The sequence below is a fragment of the Scleropages formosus genome, chromosome 1, assembly GCF_900964775.1.
Source record: "Scleropages formosus chromosome 1, fSclFor1.1, whole genome shotgun sequence".
In the NCBI taxonomy this organism is placed as follows: domain Eukaryota; kingdom Metazoa; phylum Chordata; class Actinopteri; order Osteoglossiformes; family Osteoglossidae; genus Scleropages; species Scleropages formosus.
The window spans coordinates 36,114,521-36,134,367 of record NC_041806.1 but is presented as its reverse complement, the minus strand read 5'-3'; the positions used below and the strand labels follow the sequence as shown (position 1 = coordinate 36,134,367).

The 19,847-nt window shown below is 38.7% G+C and overlaps 1 protein-coding gene across 8 annotated transcripts in view; it reads right to left on the bottom strand.

The window, feature by feature from the left end:
- Nucleotides 1-2,507: 2,507 nt before the first annotated feature.
- plcb4b (phospholipase C, beta 4b) overlaps nt 2,508-19,847 on the bottom strand; it is a 57,909-nt gene continuing 40,569 nt past the window's right edge. Inside the window, exons 22-39 of one of the 8 annotated variants that reach the window (XM_018743811.2) lie at nt 18,253-18,337; nt 17,755-17,879; nt 17,175-17,226; nt 16,467-16,569; nt 16,191-16,355; nt 14,899-15,103; nt 14,348-14,436; nt 12,724-12,874; nt 12,485-12,537; nt 12,092-12,157; nt 11,647-11,786; nt 11,462-11,537; nt 11,195-11,370; nt 10,927-11,028; nt 10,694-10,751; nt 10,518-10,604; nt 9,644-9,680; nt 2,508-8,140 (exon numbers count right to left, since the gene is read on the bottom strand). In XM_018743811.2, coding sequence (XP_018599327.1) covers nt 8,052-8,140; nt 9,644-9,680; nt 10,518-10,604; nt 10,694-10,751; nt 10,927-11,028; nt 11,195-11,370; nt 11,462-11,537; nt 11,647-11,786; nt 12,092-12,157; nt 12,485-12,537; nt 12,724-12,874; nt 14,348-14,436; nt 14,899-15,103; nt 16,191-16,355; nt 16,467-16,569; nt 17,175-17,226; nt 17,755-17,879; nt 18,253-18,337 — 1,859 coding nt within the window. In that variant the 3' untranslated portion in view covers nt 2,508-8,051. Of the gene's footprint in view, nt 8,141-9,522; nt 9,681-10,517; nt 10,605-10,693; nt 10,752-10,926; nt 11,029-11,194; nt 11,413-11,461; nt 11,538-11,646; nt 11,787-12,091; nt 12,158-12,484; nt 12,538-12,723; nt 12,875-14,347; nt 14,437-14,898; nt 15,104-16,190; nt 16,356-16,466; nt 16,570-17,174; nt 17,227-17,754; nt 17,880-18,252; nt 18,338-19,847 lie in introns of those variants that run through there. The other 7 variants (XM_018743814.2, XM_018743815.2, XM_018743816.2 and 4 more) reach the window with 7 other exon arrangements.

Below are 19,847 nucleotides of genomic sequence, written 5' to 3'. Positions count from 1 at the left end.
GTGTCCACTTTCACCTTTCTGATTCGGAGCTGTGCAGCCACTCTTGTCTCGGAAGTTCAGGTTTATGCCACTTTGCAAAAGAAGTTTGAGAAACTTTGATCTGGAGAAAGTGTTGAGAAGAGGAACTGCAGAAGTTAATGGGATTTGGGCCCTGTCTGTTCTTGAATGAACAATTTCCTCACGGAGTGCATCAAGAATGAACCTCCCCAAATGGATTCAATCCTCGGACATCGCTTCCAGGAGGATTTCTTGTGCTGATTTTTATTGGCTTTTCTTGAAACGTTCAACATAATGGAACTTCCAAGATCACTTTGATGTTAAACCAGAAACCAGAGATACTGAAATCCATTTCTCTCCACATCATCCTGATGGTCACTGTCCCGTAGAATGTGTTTCATCCCATATTTAAGATTTTAAAATTAGTTACCAGGACAATACAAATATTAACATACATTTTTTAACATAGCTTTAAATCTGCAGTATTAATAATATAACTGTCATAGGCTGCTTCAGAGTTGCACAGGTTCAAAGTGTACTTATGAATATGCCTGCATTTAAGTACCTTGTGACTTCATCCGAACTGTGAAGACGCAGCACTAGGTCAGGATTTCCCAAATGGTGATGGAGCACAGCTAGTGCAGCAGTCAACTAATACAGGTGCTGAAGCAGATTTCATTGGCAACACACACACACACACCTTCTGAACCGCTTGTCCCATGTAGGGTCACAGGGAACTGGAGCCTAACCCAGCAACTCAGGGCATAAGGGACGCCAGTCCGTCACAAGGCACCCCAAGTGGGACTCGAACCCCAGACCTACAGGAGAGCAGGACCCAGTCCAACCCACTGCACCACCATGCCCCCTCATTAGCAACTCGGAAGAAAAAAATAATCACACTCTTTGCAATGGACATTTGAGTGTATTCACTGTAAAATTGCGGTGACTACATGTCCTTTAGGTTGTTATAGCGTTCATGTACTTTTTTCATTAGCTAAGAATGCGACTGATTAAGTTTACTATGTCCACACTTTGTATTAATATTGAGAGAGAAAATGAACGATGAAGCAGATGTGTTGTCTTTTGTCTGATGGAATCATGTTGTGCATGACATGGGACTGCAGTTACATAGCCAGGGGTGCTGTCCCTTGGACCCCTCTGTTCTTCATATCTTTGTGCTACCTGCAAGTTGTCTCCTACAACCTCTTTCAGCACTCGCCCTTTGTGCTCACTAAGACGTTACACCCACCACTGATGCTGTATTTTGGTCGTATTCCACTTATGCACATTCATGTCCTCTCCGTTATAGCATAACACACACATATACATCATCGATGAGATGCATTGTTCAGGGAGATCCTCTTTGGAGCTGTCTCTCAGCATGCTGTTTGTATGGACACTTGGAAGGAATGGAGGCCTTGACATTTCAGACTGTGTGTCTGTTCAAACCAAATTCCAAGACAATATGCTGTGGTAATCTGCATATTTAAAATCTTCACATGAAACATTCCAGACAGTGAAAATATATTGTTCTCAAGGTAATGCATGCATAATAATGTATAATCAATGTCAGTGCTGCTTAGAAGTACTGGTACCCAAGAACTGGCCAATTCAGTTGTGTGTAATTCAGTATTTTGCGTTTCACTAGTGTGTCACTCTCTCTTTACACTGAAATGTAGCATGAGAGTAGCTGTTGCTTCGTATGCAACCAGTCATAGTGGCTCCATATAAATGTACAAATGTAACTACGTCTAACAAATATTAACTCAAGTTGTTACATATTATATAGGTAGTCAAAAGGCAAACTTGACAGTTAATTTACTTACACTAGCATTTGCTATTATTGAGAGATCACAGTATTTTTTTCCATATTAAGCTCAAAAATAGTGAAAGCCACATTCTTGAGATAGTGAAGAATTTTTGTGACTTTCAAAACCGTATTGTCATCCTTCTCTTCTACACAGTTTAGGAACCTAAGATTGTGTGTACTTGTAAAATTATGATTGAAATACAGCTCAAACTTGCAGTCTAGAGAGTGTAACTTTGTGCTTTAGAAATGAGTTAATATGGCATATAAAATCTCTGCTACTTTGAAGGCAGACCATGACTTAAACAGGCATAAAACAAACATTGCATTACTGTTTGATTATTTATTGATACATGTACTATAAAACAGTATTAAAGTAGCAGGATAACAACAATATCTTCATTGCTAGTTCAACAAATACAATATAAATACAAAAACACTCACATGAAGTCCCTTCACCAAGCTAAAATGAAAAGGAAAGTGTAAAGACGAACCCATAAGTAAAAGCAACAATATTTCCAAAATAATTCGCTTTTACATTAAACTCAAAATCAAGTTACATGTAGTCACACAACAGAAAACAATACACAGGTAAAAGAGCATCTAATAACAAACCTTGTGGTATATAGCCATACTATCTACTATATTCTCTTTATATATATTTCATATATGTATTTATGTATATACATAAATTACCCTTTATTTTGGCATCGTTTTTAAATAACCTTTAACATCCAACCAGAGTTCTGTTGAGTGGCACAGCTGAAAGCGATGCTATTAATTTTAAAAGCACTTATACTGTAGATATGTGGCTGCAAGCATAGCTTTTATACAACACTGGAAGATGAAATGAACCAGAAAACAAAAATAACCAAAATGGTTGATGATAATTTTACCTCCCCAGTAACAAACATATCCTTATTTTCCCCGAGCCCTTAGTTTATCGATATACTGCAGAATCCATCTGGTCAAAAATAACACACAACATACATTCAAGTATATACAATAAAGTGACTATCGTCCTACTACAGCAGATTTAAAAAGAGGAAAAACTCCAGCAGTAGAGTTTTTACAGTATTTCTCATACCTTGTATAAAGGAAAAGCTTTAGCTTTTGGTCAATCAATGCTCTATGTAGTACCAATGAGCATGACATCAGAACAGCTGCCTGGAACTAAAGACATTCCCTGTAGTTGGGTAGGAAAGAGTCGACGCATCCTCTTAACATATGGCAATGACAACTTTTTTCGCCTGTAAAGATGTTTACATCAATGAGCAATTGTCTCACAGAAGAGGGGCACGTAATATTTGCATGAAAAACAGAATGATACAGATTTGGATGAGCCAGCTGTTGCTTGCCATGGAACCCTTCACAGGAGAATTCACTGAGTGCTGGGCAGGACTTGCTCTCTCAAGTCTTGTGCCTACAGTACCTTTCCATCAGCGAGAAAGTGAGACAGGAGCTCAGAACCACTGCTGCCCACAGACAGAAATGTCCCGCACCTCAGTGTTGCGTAAGGTGAGCGGCTACATTTTCACTTCCGTATGCAGTTTTATTCAGTTTATGTAACTTGCTGATTTCGGACATGCCTGCGAAACTCCGTTTCTCAACTCGGTAGCAGAAGTTTCATTGGCTTCGTTGACGTTTGAAAGGCATCAGTGAGAGTTACACGCAGAAACTCTACATTTAAAAATTACAGATGCTTGGTGAAATCCAGACCCCTGCTTCAGCACACAAGTAGTTTTTTTTTTAAATTTTTTTATTTTTAACTCAAATAACACTCTTCTGTTTCTCCTTTAAGCACACACAGTTGGCTTGCATAAACACTAGCTTTAGTTATACATCGTGGGAGTATTTTTGCTAAAATGAGGACACGTGATCACTCCCTTTCTCTCTGGACCCATATTGAGCTATGCCACCTTTCTCTAAATGTTCTCTAAGGACAGATGTTGGTATTACAGCTTATTAATACAACGATGCCAACTTGTCATGTTTTTGTGTTTGTGTTGTAGTTGAGATAAACTGTTGAGATACAGTGCCATGAAGATGAAGTTTATTTTGTCAAAAGTCAATTGTGGTAGTTAAGTGACATTTTGCAAATGGATAGTCATACCTGTCGAGAGCATCAGGGGCTTTATTTAACACACGTTACATTGCTAACTCAAGTCTGGATTCCATCCATTACGACAGTGAGTGACACAGGAAAATACTGTATTCTGGAAAGTCAGAAGACAGGACAGAGGGTGGCTCCATCTCAAAACAACAGACAATAAATGCATGATGATGACATTTCTGTAGTAAGTCTTTTAAGTGACCAATTTTTTTTTTTTTTTTTAAAAAAAAAAAAGAAAAGAAAAAAAAAGGTACGTGGGACAAGTCTTCTGAAGGATTGCTTATCTCCAAAATTCCACTTCAGTCACTGATTTAAATACTTAGCACAAGTGCAAGTCCATATACAACTGAGGGGTGTAGCTATTTGGAAATACTGAAGTGGGGCGCAAATAATTTCATAGTCCATTGCCATGATATTTTTATGCAAAAAAGGGGGACTTGTGTACTACATGTTGGATTCTAATCATTTGCTGTAAAGACATCTGGAATAATTTTCCAATTACATACAGTACATTATGCAAAACTATTTTTAATATTTCAGCTGAACAGAATATTTTATTTAACTACAAGTGTTACAGTTGGTTTTTAGTAAATGCAGTAAATATGCTGCTATGTCAATGGCTCATAGTTTATGTATGTTTGATGACAAAATGTGAGATCGTGTAGACTGGAGTTTAAAAATCCTTGTTCTGGGAACCCATTGGAGAATTTTTTTTTTTTTTTTTTTTAGTGTAGACCGAGTGCTTAATATGAAGTGGATGTGTTGACTGAAGTTTAAATAACTTCATTGTGTGGGAACTTTCAACCAGAAACTATATCTCTCCTCTACCAAATTATGAAAATACTCAGTTTCAGTAGCAGTTTACACGGCACTCAGACCAAGCTGTAAACATGTTGATTTCTAATTAGCACAAACTTTATTTTGCTCCCAGACTCATTCTTCTCAGGCAGGCCTTTTACAGAATCAACACAGAAGGTTTTCTGAACAACTTGGCAAATAATTGCTTGAACAAATGTTAGAATAGAGCAGGTTCCCAGGAACAGGACTGAAAAATCCTGATTTAAAACGAATTTAACATTTGGAGAACACCAGATTGAGCATGGAAGTAGAAATCCTTAAGACTAAATTCCTAAAAATAAAAGTCCCAACACATTTTTATTCTAGGTTGCAAGAATGCTATGTGTTCACTATGTGTTCATGTGTTCACTAGAAATAAAAGCTAGAAACTATCATGACAAACTCTGTCTTGTCCCCAGTAACAGTGTCAACTGTGAGTAAGAATTAACGGCAACAGGCTTCAACGTTCATAGAACTTTGTTGGTGTGTATTTTAAATTTGGTTGTAATTCAGGGAGTAACTTTGTTTTCTACTGCATTAAAGCTAATGACAAAAAATGGGTAGAGGTGGGAGATATGACAACACCCTCTCGATACTAGTACAAACTGCATCACGTTCTTGAAAAAATTGCAAACACTGGCATACAGTCTAGGCCAGGCTGCTGCGCCATAACTACGTTACAGAAAAGTACATTATACTGTAGTTTTAACTCTACTTCATTCACTGATTATGAATGTATGTACATGTTGAAAAGCAAGGCTTTCTCCATGGAATTGAATGAACATGTGCAGAGGTTTGTCTGTTAGTTAGCAACAGGTACCAAACAGGGCAGAACCTTATAATCAGTTTTCAAAATTATCTTCCAACCAATGGTGTTACAGTGCATCAAAGTAATTTAAAAAGTGCTTTTCATGCATGCGACTCAAAGTGGTCAACATTAAGCCAATACATAATAAAGTGTTTAATAATAAAACAGTAAATGATGTTTTGTGACATCTTTCAGCATCACATGACATCACAGCAGCTGTGATGCCATAGAGAGCTCTGATCAGATGAGGCCAGTGCTTAAGATTTACTCTGTAATGGCCTTTAATAGTTTAAAAATTTCATTATATCCTCAAAATTGTAACTGGATATCTGCTATAAACACCACAAAAATTAGCCAGAATGAGTTACAACAGAAGCTTTTGACACTGGTCTGGGCTACACTTCACCCCCCCTCTGCAATATGCTCGTTTCTGCTAGAGCTCTTTATTAATTATGCGTGACTGAGCTATTGTCTGAATGCACTGGTAATAAAGAATTCATTAATCATTTTTCAGTTTTATAGATTAATTGTGCAACCCATCATATATTTTGTTTCACACTATTTTGCAAAAACAGTACTCAGCTAAAGCTCAGTTTGTGTGTTCAAGGAGTTGCGTAGTCTGTTGTGCAATTCATTAAGTTAAAACATATCACTTTAATAAGCTCAGCTGTATCAATAAAGCAAAAACAGGGTTGCCAGCCCAAGGGACGAAAAACCATGGTATGTAATGCTGTGATCTATGCAAAAATAGCAGGAGAGGGGGGGAAACCACAGAAAAGTGGTTCTATGACATTTGGCTGTGGCTGGTTTTAAGGAATTAACTCACAACCAGTACTCAAGATCTGATCCCATTTATGTCAGGAAAGGTCATGTTTTGGTAGGTGTTTTTTTTTGCCAATTTCTGCAAACCAAAAGATAGTAGTAAGGAATACTACAGAATAGCAATAAAGAATTTCTACATCTTTTCTTCAGATGGTTAGTTTTTGTATACGTAGTGAAGACCAAGAGACTGCAGCCAGATTCAGTCAAAAAGTACGACGGGAAAGATGGTGACAGGACTAACTTATGAACTGTTGCATTCTCAATCCACTGAACTCAATGAAACTACTGAACTAGTTTTAGTTGGAGGAGCCTTAAAAATGACCTGTTTGGAAAATAAATACAAGATGAGTTGAATGTAGGGGAAAATTAACTCATTCCCAAATATGATTACACCTTCAAATTTTGAACTGGTTTTGATTTATGTTAAAAATTGAAATTAAAGGTTTTTACCAGCTATCTTTCAGTTTTATCTTTCAAAGGTATGACTCAAAAAATACACTCAAGAATATAAGTGCTTATTCCCAGGTACATCGCAAGCAAGGCAGCAACCTAAAAGACCACAGGCCCACAAGACAGGAACAGTCCCTGACAGCAATGTGATTTGAAAAAAGTGTTCCATGTGACAGGAAAGAAAGATGAACATTTTATCTGGAAAAGGCCATTATTCCTATTAAAACTGTAGAAAATGAGAAATTCAGAATAATGCCTTTTTGTAGTTTTGCTTTTTCCAAAATATGGCACTGCTGTGTTTCTGGTTGTGCCTCTTCTGTAACTTGACAGCTACATTTAAGAGAAACTAAATTTGAAATGTAAAAAAATTGGCATAAATGCCATAAATGTAAAAATATCTGTAAATATGTGATTATAATTTTTTGCCATATCACCCACCCCTGGGTACAGTACTTTACTACAGTAGCCTAACTGATTGTGTACTTTTAACAAACATAAAAATTAAATTAAAAAACATTTGGTTTGTCCAAGAAATACAACAGCATTGTGTCATTATGCTCTCATCTGTGTAAGGTTGTATTTATAAACTTTCACTTTTCTAATTCGCTGTCCTTGACTTTTGCATTATTTTACATTCTTAGAAAAAGACAAACCAAATGAGTGCATTGCTACATGTTTAACTATCTTAAAGCCTACACATCTTTAAAGTGCTTATGACATAATACTTAACTCTTGTGCATTATATAATTCAAAGATTGTGCTGACAAAAACACAAGATTTTTTTTAAACTTTGTGTAGTAAACTTGTACTGTTAAAATACAAATAAATGTATAAATACACTTAATACATCAGGGCTAATATTCTTGTATGACAAACAATGGGAGAGTATCTAAAATAGCAGCATGTCAAACAAATATTGTTACTTGTAGACTATGCTGTTCTTGGTTTTAATCTTTTTAAACAAGGACGAAACATTAAAAAACATTGAGTGTGGTAACTGACAATCCATGGGACTTGTGAAGGCGATTCTGTTGCTCAGGACACTCGGCACATTGTCAGACTGGTGTCCATATGAGGTGATGAAGTGCAGAAGAGATCCGTACCAGTGGCTTGAAAGCTCAGAGAGGGTAAGTATTATGTCAGAAGGTTTATGTTCATAAGAGAAATGCTCAGCAGGTGAGGGCCAGGAGACCAACCATGTGGGGCAGAGGTTAACCTCAGTTTGGACAGGAACAGTTTACACCACTGTGGCTGGCCTGCGGTCCATCTCCGCCTCCAGCTTCACCATCTCCTGCATGTCCTTGGCCTGCAATGACCAAGTCAACATCCTTAGTGTTCTACAGCCTCACAGTCTCCAGCTGCACCTCTGCCCACTCACGCTCCACTGTGCTCCATTGCGTGTGGAAATGCGCAATGGAATAAATCTAATCTATTGTGGTTTATAAGCAGTATTGCAAACTGTGCTCCACACTGCTCTTTCGAATTGCATAATACACTGGCTCCTCAATGTACACACACAACTGGGAACAGAAGTCCTTTGGTGATGCCAAAGTCACTTTTACCATTAATCCACAATCAATAAAGGCTACATAATAAGACGGCCCTGTGCTTTTTCAATGGTTAAGTTCTGTAAAAAACACAGATAAAACTGTAATAAATTAAAAATACTGTGCAACACTTGCAACCACCCAGTGCTTATTAATAACCATTGTCCAGTGAAGGGATGGTGGATTCATAGTCTATCCTGAAAACACAGAATGTGAGGCAGTGTAAACCGTGGATGGAGCACCAGTACACCACATTTTTAAAACTGATTTCAAGCTACTGTAAAATGAAAATGCATTTCAAATGACCAAAAATAGAAAATAACTCATCTACTCAACCTCTTATTTGGTAGCAATAGCTAACGAGTTCATCACATAAACGTGCAATGTTCATCGGTATCTGGCCACTTTCAAATTTATGTCCATAATCAATAAAAACTTAATACACGCAGACACACACAATGTCTACAACTGCTTGTCCCGAGGGGGGTCACGGTGAACCGGAGCCTAACCTGGCAACACAGGGCGCAATTCTGGAGGGGACACACCCAGGGCAGGACGTCAGTCCACTACAAGGAACCGCAAGCAGGACGTGAACCCCAGACCCACCACAGAGCAGGACCCAGTCAAACCTGCTGTGCTACCACACCCCCTAAACTTGATACAGATGTTTCTCAATTTATTAAAATCCAGTAAAAATCTGGGATAGAGCAATAAGTACTTTGTCAGGTTTTTTACTTTAACTTTGAGCTACATTAAATCTAAATCAAATTTAAAACGACAGAAAATCAAAATTTCTTTTTTTCTACAAACTACTAAGTTACAGACGTTGACCAATTTATCCCATAAATGTGTGTATCATTCCTTATCTTGTTACTGATTACTGACACTGAAGAAGAGCAAAAATGCGACGTGGAAGCAAGGTGAACCAAGGTGGTCCTACACTAAACACACACAAATTTTAGACAGCAGAATGCTAAAAGGGAGTAAAACAATAAAAAAAAAAAAAAAAACTGGAAAATGGTCATATCTGTGAGAATTTGTAACACGAGGAGCCAGTGTTTTGAAAAACCTGATGCTAATTACTACTTTACTGTTAATTGCAGAAGGTAACTTATTAACCTGAGGATGACAGATTTTACCAAGAAATATCAGACATTATTCCAGTAAAGTTCTTGAGTAGAAAAACAGGAACAGCACAGCATGAGACAGTGAAAGGAGACTCATATGGCATATGGGCCTGTTAGAAGAATGGCAGAGCCTACCTTGACACTGAGACTTTGCATGATGTGATTTCAAAAGCTGTACAAAAATACAAGTTCAAGCAAATAATATTAAAAATGGACAATACAAAATGTATTAAAACAGATCATGAGAAATGGCAGACAGGAACACAAACATTAGAAACAATGATGATAAAGACGACAAATGTATGACAATGGCAAAGTAAGATCTTTGCAAAAACTCCTGAACAAAAAAAGCAGTGCTCCACAGCTCAGTTATCTCTCAGACAGGCAGATGATAACATGTATAAAGATACAGCTGTCCCACAAGTAATAATACCTGGAGAAGACAAAACTTCAGCGCAGGAATGTCAGTACAATAGACACCTGTCCAAATATGTCCATATATCAAGTGTAAAAACAACAGGGTTTTGGATCCTTAACAGCCACAGATACTAAGTGGCTTTGTTCAAGATGTCAGTATTCACTTGCTACAAGATAATAGATTTTTTTTCCTGATGTTATTACTCATTATTGAGCTGACACCTTCATTCTAAACAACTAAGCAAATGATAGATAATGACCCATTTACAGAAATTTCCCCATTTAAACATTAGGATATTCTTACTGGAGCAGTTCATGGTTAAGTACTTTGCCCAAGGGTAGTAAAGCAGGAGTGTGGATTTGAATTGGGAACCTTCAGACTACAAGGTGACAACCCTAAACACTATGCCACCTACTGCCCCACTGTTACAAATGTGTCAAACACATTTACGGAATCAACCAAGCTGGATATGCAGGGTGTCCACAGCTGTCAAGTGGTAGACAGAGCAGTTGCCTTATACATGGGGATGGTTTGTTTGGTCTTACATAAAGGGACCTGTGAAGATACCTACAGGTGATAGATCTTTCCTACCTGCTCATTAGCTTTCTCCAGGTTCTCAAGCTGCTCAAGTTGAGCTTTCTCCAGTTGGTCCATCTCCTTGGATTGCTTCATGGCAAGCTTTAAATGAATAATTGTTTACATCATATATAACATATTTCATATTTAAAAAACAGCTCTTAATTTTAGTGAAAATTAATGCCACACACCCTTTTTCTTTCTTCAAGAAATTTTTTGGTGTTGCTACTGTTCAGTTCTCGAACTCGTCTGAAAAGAAACATAAACAAAGAATGAAGACAGATTTCTTCCTTACCACCTTGACCTGTGAAGCTCTTGAAAGTGATGGAGGGCATTTTTTAAAATTTCAATATTCTAAATTCTTACAGAAACATTCCCAGTTATAATGGCTGCTTTCTTTACCTTATAAGTTCATTAAACATACCTCTCTCTTTCAGCCTTGTTTTTGATTGTTTTGTCCTGGCTGATAGCTTTGCTGTTCTCCATGGAAGTCTTGGCCTGGTTAGCACGCATCTCTTTACTCTGTCTGTAAATGGCAGTTAAAGTCAAAGTCAGAACTGACCAAAGCCTCCATTGGAGAGTTGACAACAGGAACTGAGCCCTAGTTCCCATCTTCAAGCCATGGAGAGCACGGCTGAATCCTTGCAGGGCACACGGCCCTCTGTGCAGGCCACCTGGTTGCATGTAGCTACCTTTCATGAATGAGCTTCAGGTTCTGTGTCTGCTGCTCCTGCACAGCCAACATGAGCTTCTTGAGATGCTCGCACTGCTGGAGCACGTGTTGGTCCCTCAGCTCCTGCTCTTCTGCACCGTGAGAGTTGATCATCTCTGACCACTCCTTGGTGTGTTGTGCCACAATGTCTTTCACCTGGTCCCGTGGGAAGACAACGTCACTCCTCCTCCTCAATGACTAAATGGACAAGATAAAGGGCAGTGCCAGAAGCTTTTTGATTGTTTACCTTAGCTTTGTGGTCTGATGTCAGTGCCTGGATTTTAATTTCAGTTTCCTTTTTTAGTTCCTGACAATTATTTTCCCTAGAGTAAATGCAAAAAAATAGCTTAAAATTAGTCAAATGCCACAGGTCTTGGATGAACATCATGTTATGACACATGACATGTTTTTAATTTGTGATGAGATAATTACCCCCTTTTTTTAATGGCCTTCTCCAGCAGTTTTTCAAGCATTAGCTTTTCTTTATCATGAAGAGCCACTATCTTGTCAACCTGGGTACAGTGGGATTTCTGCATGGAACTTTGGTCCTGAAATTGAAAGTACTTGTGCCACTTGTTGCGTTTTAGATAATATGACAGCAATAAGAAAAGGAAAAAAAACTGATTATTGTCCAAAAGCATACAGGAAGAAACCCTGAACCCTTATCTATCCTCCATGTACCTCCACATTTGTGCATTTCCAGAATTTTTATTAGCTTACCGTACACAATGGTGCAGTTGAAAACTACATATTATTTGTAATTGTTATGTTGGATCCACACTGTAATGACAGATCACTGAGTAGTAGAGCTCACTACGCAATCACTACACTATCATTTTGGCATTATAAATAAGGAAAAAAGTAAATTACACCTTACCTTTGCATGCTTTTTCTTTAAAGCACTGAGTTCCTTCTGTTGCTTCTTCAGTAATTTAAGGTATGTCTAGGAAAACAGAGATCTTTTCACATAGAGACTGTGATTTAAATTTGACAAAAAAACACAATTATTTCATAATCCATAATGTGTGTCTAATTACCCGTTGATAATTATTTCCAATCTTAAACTTTTGTGTAGGAACTATACACATGGCTTCTGGTGACGAGAAGGGTTTTGTTCCTAGACTACCAACTAGGATGCAACCAGAGAGTTTGCTGGTAGCATAAACATGTATGTCTGGATAGAAAAAAAAACTGACAGTGATTCCAGATTTATTCAGCAGTTAGATCAAGCAACAAGCTGACAATTCACCAGTGCAGCTTCATATCCTACCTTCATCTGTTTCAAGTCATCAATGCTAACCTGAGGCATGATCAATGAAGTATCTGAAAGAGCAAAGAAACCATTTTCACTCTGAGCCCTTGGATTAATATGTACGAAAAGCTCCAAAAACAATCCAATAATTCACTGTTGTATTAATTTGATGCCAGGAGCAGAGAAGACTGAGCTGAATATAGCTTGAAGAGAGGAGCAAGTTTGGAGCAGTGAAACCCTGTGCACGTTTAGCCCACCTTTCCTAGCATCGCTGCTGTTGGTTGGGCCTGACGTGGATGTCTGCCTTGTATCTGAGCTGGTCTGTGGAGTCACGCTGGCCTTCACCGGGTTTACCTTGCCTTTTTTGTCATTCTTTGTGCTGTCATTTGGCACATCTGCAATGTCACTCTGAACAGCAGAGGGTCGGGTAGGGGGCAAGCATTGCAGAAATACTTATTAAAAGAGGAATAAAGCCATCATCACAAAACACAGAGGTAAAAAGTATAAGGACAGCCGTACTACCACATAAACATGTAAGGACAAAATATCGCCCGTAAAATGACCAATATTTTAATGAACATGTCTTGCCATTTGCAGAATTTTACACTTTTCACTGTCTCACTGTCAGACAACCGGGCCTCTGCCCATTTTACAAGCATTTTCTCCTTAAATAAGAAAACACAACAAAGTAAATCATGTTTTAATTAGTGGGGGGTGTGGTGGTGCAGTGGGTTGGACCACGGTCCTGCTCTCCGGTAGGTCTGGGGTTCAAGTCCTGCTTGGGGTGCCTTGCGACAGACTGGCGTCCTGTCCTGGGTGTGTCCCCTCCCCCTCTGGCCTTATGCCCTGTGTTACCGGGGTGGCTCTGGTTCCCCGTGACCCTGTCTGGGACAAGTGGTTCTGAAAGTGTGTGTGTGTGTGTGTGTGTGTGTGTGTGTGTGTGTGTGTGTGTGTGTGTGTGTGTTTTTTAATTAAGCAGACCCACAGACCTAAAATAAAGAACTGCAAGCTTATAATCTATTTCAGATTTACCAGAGTTTCATTAACTTTAATTTTTGGGGCAATGATTTGCAAACTCAAAATGTTATATTTCAGGGCTAGGACAAATACATAAGTTTTGACACAGTCCTCTGCAACAGATAATGTCCAGTAACCCCTTTTCAAAGGGAAAACATTTACATTTGGTCATTCACAAACCTAATCTCCTCATCTTCCACATTTCAAACTGCGACGTAGTTTTATCAAATTCAAGTGTGCCAGTATTGTATAAAAATTAGATGATCGGGTAGCAACACAAAATAAACCAAACAAAATGTTTTGGTTTTTATTTAAAGTAAAAGAACGCCCATGCGCTAAATTACAACTATTTATTCCTATAACCACAGTTATGTCTGAGACATCTGTACAGACTATGAAAGTTACTGTGAAGTACTGAAAAAAAATCTGTCAGAATAGCCAGTCCAACAGTTCTCAGGTGCAGCCAAGAAGCTCTTGATGTGTCCAGTGATGACAGTTTCTTTAATCGTTAATTACTAAAACTACTTTTGCAATGAATCATAGAAATGTCAATTTTTTAAACATTTTTCCTTTATAAGCTTAAAAATTTAAGTATCAATTTGCATGAATATAGTTGTTGCTCATTTCAGTCAAAGGATGAAACATAACCTGCTAAAACATAAATCCTACATCACAAGGCCTTTTCTTAGTTACAGGCATTTCTATTTCCCTGAAATATTAGTACAGTTGAAGCTGTGCAAACTTCAGCTCAAAGTCATACATTAAGTATCCTTTTCCCTTGTATTTTTACAAATTGATTTTATAAACTTTTCTTTTGTTATACTATAGGCTTCTTATTAATTATCTATGTGACAAAATACTTACCGTTTCGATGCCCATTGCCCTCATCTGGTCTGCTCTCTTCTCAGTAATAGACAGGAACTTCTTTGGGTCGGACAATGCATCCACAATAGCTACAAAAATAAGATTTTACATATTTCACTCATTTACGCTGTGTGGAATAAATAGTTGCAAATACCTACAACAAGTAGATTAAAATTTAGGAATAATAATCTCAACAACATATCTGTTTCGCTTTTCTTATAGTTACTTTGCCACAAGCCTTCTTTATCCCTCAGAACTTGTATGCAAACTGCCTATATAGAACTTTTGCCAGATTTCATTTGACTACTTTAGTACTACTTCTAGTACTTTTTCTAGCATATTTCAATTCTTATCCAAATAAAGCTTTAACGAATGGCTTCTGCTGAGGGGAGGAAAAACACCAGGTCTGATTGATGGCCTGTGATATGAGCCTAAAGGTTTCTCGCAGTATGAGTCCCTTTAATGTTTTTTAAAAAAAGCTAGCCCCCTGTTAAGTGCTTTTTCGTGCATTAAGTTGCACAGCCTTATTATAGATGTTTCTTCACACTCACCTCCGAAACCATCTGGCACATATGTCTTCAGCACAATGTTACAAAAGATGGTGGGCAGCGAGAGCGGCTTGTTGCCCTCGTTCCTCAGAGAGATGTGCCTGTATCCTGCTTGAAGCCCGTCTAGGGGTAAGATTCTCTGGCCGATCAGCTTGTTGTTGTCGTCATACACAGCGATTCTCAGCACAGCCAGGTCAGGAAGAATCACCTGGATGGACAGGGTTTAATGTGGGTCATGGATATGCTTCAGTGTTCAACCAGTCCACCAGGGCGCCTCCCAGGACAATTCCTTCGGATTGTGTGAAAGCCACAGGGCCTGACTGACATCTTTGGTACAGAGGATGATTGTCTAAAATCTGGCCTGTCAAAAATCATGAGAAAAAAAAAAAAAAAAAAAACAAATCTGCACCACTGAGAGAGAGGGGGGAAAAAAAAAAAATTTTATTAGAGGCGACTTCTTAAATAAGGAAAATTATATATACTGGATTTTTTACTACTAGTGTTACTCTGTGAACTGTAAACAAATTTTTATGTGGAATTTGACAGATTTCCATTTTCAGGTCTCCAGCAGTCACTGCAACAAAAACCAAATTTCAGCACACTAAAATTTTGCACCAGATTAAGCAAACTGGATTAGATTTCATTTACAACCCACAAGAGAATGGGAAATATTGGAAGGCAGTTTGTAGAGCTATTGGAGAGAAAAAGAGCCTAAGAAGTACGCGTGTATGTGTACTGAATGTGTACAGTATGCCTACGGGACTGTGGCAGAAAGTCAGCTGGACTGAGGGCTTGTGTCTCATCCGCCCAATGAGGAGCAGCCTTTTACCATCAACAGAAAAACCATGCCTTGTGGGGGAGAGACCGAATGATGGCAGTTCAAGGAGCGCTGTGGCGTGAAGGAGAGCAATGTTGGTGGTGATTTATGGTCTGTGATAGAGGCAGCACATATCTGCTGTGCTCAGCACTCTCCCCAAGCCCCCCCCCCCCCGACGTCCCCCTTTCTAGAAGCGCAGAACACAACGGAGCTGCAGTGACCCGTGCGTCACTGGAGGTGTCCGAGGCTAAATGCAGAGGTGAACAAATTAAAGCTGAGCTACAACAGCGGAAGACCTACAATGTGCTGACTGCACAGTCTGGACTGTGTACCAAACAAAAAATTATTACCAGCTTGGAGAAAACACCTGAGAGTTACTTCTTGCCTTGGACCAGAACCTCCTATTTGCCAGTTAAACTGATCCGACATTAGAATTCCGTCATGGGAGATAAACTTCAGAGAATGAACACTCACTGACCTTTCTAAAAACGAAAGGCTCCTCATTGTACGCAGGGTTCAGGCCATTGTTCATCACCATTCTTGTTCGAAACTCCTTGCGGATGGTGTCTGTCGGTAAGCCATACATGTCCACTTCCACATATGTGCCGATCTTCTTGTCTGACAGGAACTGTCCCGAAAACACCTACAGCATAAAAATTAACTGCATCATTTCATCAGATTTGTAATATGTGTGTGGCCACCGACACTGCAAAATAGCAACACAGCTTGCACTATCTGTTGACAAAGGAAACACCTGAACACTGCAGGTAGCTGCGATCACTCCGTCGACAGGGGTTTCAGAGAAGGGGTCAAACATCCGATCAGAGCGACGCATGAAGTCCGGCTTCAGCAAGTACCTGAGCACAGAGATGACAACAAGAGTGCAAATGACAAACAGCAAAGAGTGCATACAGCAAAGCTTTTAACTGCATACATTTACTGCATCCTTCAAGAGCCTTTAGTGGTGTGGCTCATGGGCAGGTATACCCTAAGTTGTAATTAACAACTAAATTTTAATAAGAAACAGAACAACACTGATCCGTTTTGATAAAGCTGGTTTGAGTCTTAATATTCTTGAGGCTAAGCATAACATACGGTTGGGGTTTTTTCAATAAAAATGAATAAATCTGGAATAATTTTCCAATATTTAGTACAGTTTAAGTACATTACAGACTGTAAAGCAGGGAACAACATTAAGAAAAAGGAACATTAAGACAAATTTTCATCTAAATTAAATCTTGGCCTGAGGATACAGCAGGCATTGAGTCCCCTTTGCTAAGATATTCATTTGTGTCTCACTTTGTGAGATGAGACGGTCTTTTGCGTTCTCTCATTTCCTTTAATGCGCCAAGTAGTTGTCGGAGGCCTCTGGCATTTCTTAATAGAATATGACACAGTTAATTTATGGGCTTGGAGGTACAGCGCTCCTACACTAAATGATAATGGCGGGGCTGTCACTCACCCACAGGACCCGTTATACTCAAACTTCCCCTGATTCAGCTGCATTGCTAAATCTGTAAGAAAAGTAGAAATATAAAGAGGATTAGAAGCATGATAACAGCAACAGCGCTGTTTAGCTTGATTTTATGACATACGTTGCTCTGATGTGCAAACCACTAGTGCATGCATAATTCAATTAACATAGGTCCATATGTGAAGGCACCGAGAGCAATCAGTGATTTCTTTATGCTCCTGTTCTTCAGTGCAATGCAAGTGCTTTTGAACTAGGTGCAGGCCTTCTTATTACACCTCCTTGCATGTTCTTCTGATTTTTCTCCAAACAAAGCTGTGTGTAAAACCTACTGCGAATACATCCCAAAAGGAAGCCATGTTGCACTCTTCCACCCCCCTCTCATGCTGCTACTGCTGCAGCGTTTTGGTCCTGCTCCCCTTCTCACGCCTCATGATTCTGCACATGCGAATTTTGCATGCAGCCATATGTTCTCCCCAAAATGCCGCTAGCACTGCCGTGGCATCTGCCCATAGATGGGAGGGGGACTGTCTGAATGCATGGCAGGGCACAGGCTTGCGGCCTGTGTTACCTGGGGTCTGGAAGTTCAGAGACACCATCTGGCAGCCGGCGTTCCAGAAGATCTGAGGCATGTAATTACTGGAATCCACTCTGCCTCCTTTGGGATAGATCCGACTCATTTGCCGCTTGTTATAGCTATGCATTTTATTCAGGAAAAAAAGGACAGGAGATGAAAGATTGTACATGGATTATTTTTAGACTGGAACAGCTTGCCCCCATGGTCTCCACAGGGACCACTTGGGTTGGGAAAAGCCTTGTTTTACAACCCAGGAGCACGTCTACATGACCAAACGGGAGAAAATTCAAGAGAAGGACACAAAGAGCCGGAGGAACAAATAAAAAAAAAAAAAAAAAAAAAAAAAAAAAAACTTGATTAAATTCTATTAACAAAAACTCCAAAAAAAATAACAATTGTATAATGTCACGTGTTTATCCAACAGGCAACCAAAGAGCAATTTGCTTTTTGCAATCTGCATTCATTCACATAACTGACTCTTAAAAAGGATACTTCACAAATTCTATTGCGTTCGTCTTCAGGTATCCCAGCCCCACAGACTCGTTGAAAGAGGACATGTTGTAGTGGATATTCCTTTCTAAAATAACAATACAAATGACCAGTGGTTATAACACAAAACTGAACAATAGATATCTATTAGATATTGCTCTAAAATCAAAAGTGCAAACACGCAAATGCATGCAATTCATTCTTCTGTAGTTTTACTTCTGTCATATTATCATGGGTAAGAAATCAAAATTATCTCATAAATAATTCAGCATAAAATGCGTGGCATTCAGAAACAAACAGCTGGCCACTATGTGCATTTAGAACATCACTAATACCACCAGATCAGTTAAGACAGAGATATCAGGGGAAAAAAAAAAAAAAAAAAGCTTTTCATTTTCTAGAAACAATAAAATGCAAATTTGTCAAAAGCTTTTGAAAATATCTTCATGTATTCAAAAAGCAATTAAAAGGCAACATCCAACACAGATGCTTAAAAGCACCAAAACTGATGAGTATAAACATCTGTGTTAGTTTTCCTGATACTAAACATATTGAATTATATGATTATAGGTATTAATATCTTTAATGACTTAAGCTTTTTGAAAACATTCAAATCTTAAAACTTCATACTTCATATGTATTTCTAAAAGAATCATTTCACTGACATTACAAAAAAAACTTGTATTCATCTGTGTGAAAAGTTGTTGGACAAATTTGCAGTGGAACAGTAGGATCCATTAAGTGGGGATGTGATTGATCCAAAAGAAAACCAACGAGTTTGAGGAGCAGAGCTCAGCCAAAAGGTCAGCTGTGGGACACTGGGAGACAGCAAAGCATGCAAAACCCCATAGGAAGGAGGGAGTTCAATCAGCAGACCACAAAGGAAGCATCTTGTTCTTACACCCTTCCTTTCATGTAATTAACTAATAAACGTTATTGATCTAGTATGATTTTATGGCCCTACCTTTAAAAATTACAAAATGCATTCATGTTTGTATATGAATTTGTGCAGATGATTTGTGTGTTATTTATACTGCAAATTGGTAGTAAACGACAAAGTCATCCGCAATGTCTAATTCCACTAAAAGACAAAGGGAATTTTATTCTGACAAAACCCAACCTTTACCTCTATAAACAGTATATTTCTATAGTGCTGCTGTCGCAAAGTGGAGAAGTTAGAGACAGTACAAGGCATGATCGAATATCTTGAAACTAACGACTGGAGACAATGTGTTTTACTCACTCGCTCATGATAACCGCTTGTCCTATCGTAGGGTTGCAGTGGCCTGACGCTTATCCCAAAAGTAGAGGTTATCAGGTCAGGTAGGATACACCACAGATTATGCATTTTAACAAATTCTATTTCAGTCCCTGTAAACCGGCTATAAAATTTAGATGTCTCACATAAATAAGACACGAACCCCATTACTAGCAGAAATTTAAATTGAAATGCCAGAAAGTTGCCAGAAATGCCTCAGAAAATGCAGGACAGTGCTTTAGTTAGGCAGGCTCTCTTAGGGCACCACTGCAATGGAACGCCTCCTGCTGGGCACTTTGAAACTTGCAGTATTATACATAGACATTGACTGACTGTGTGT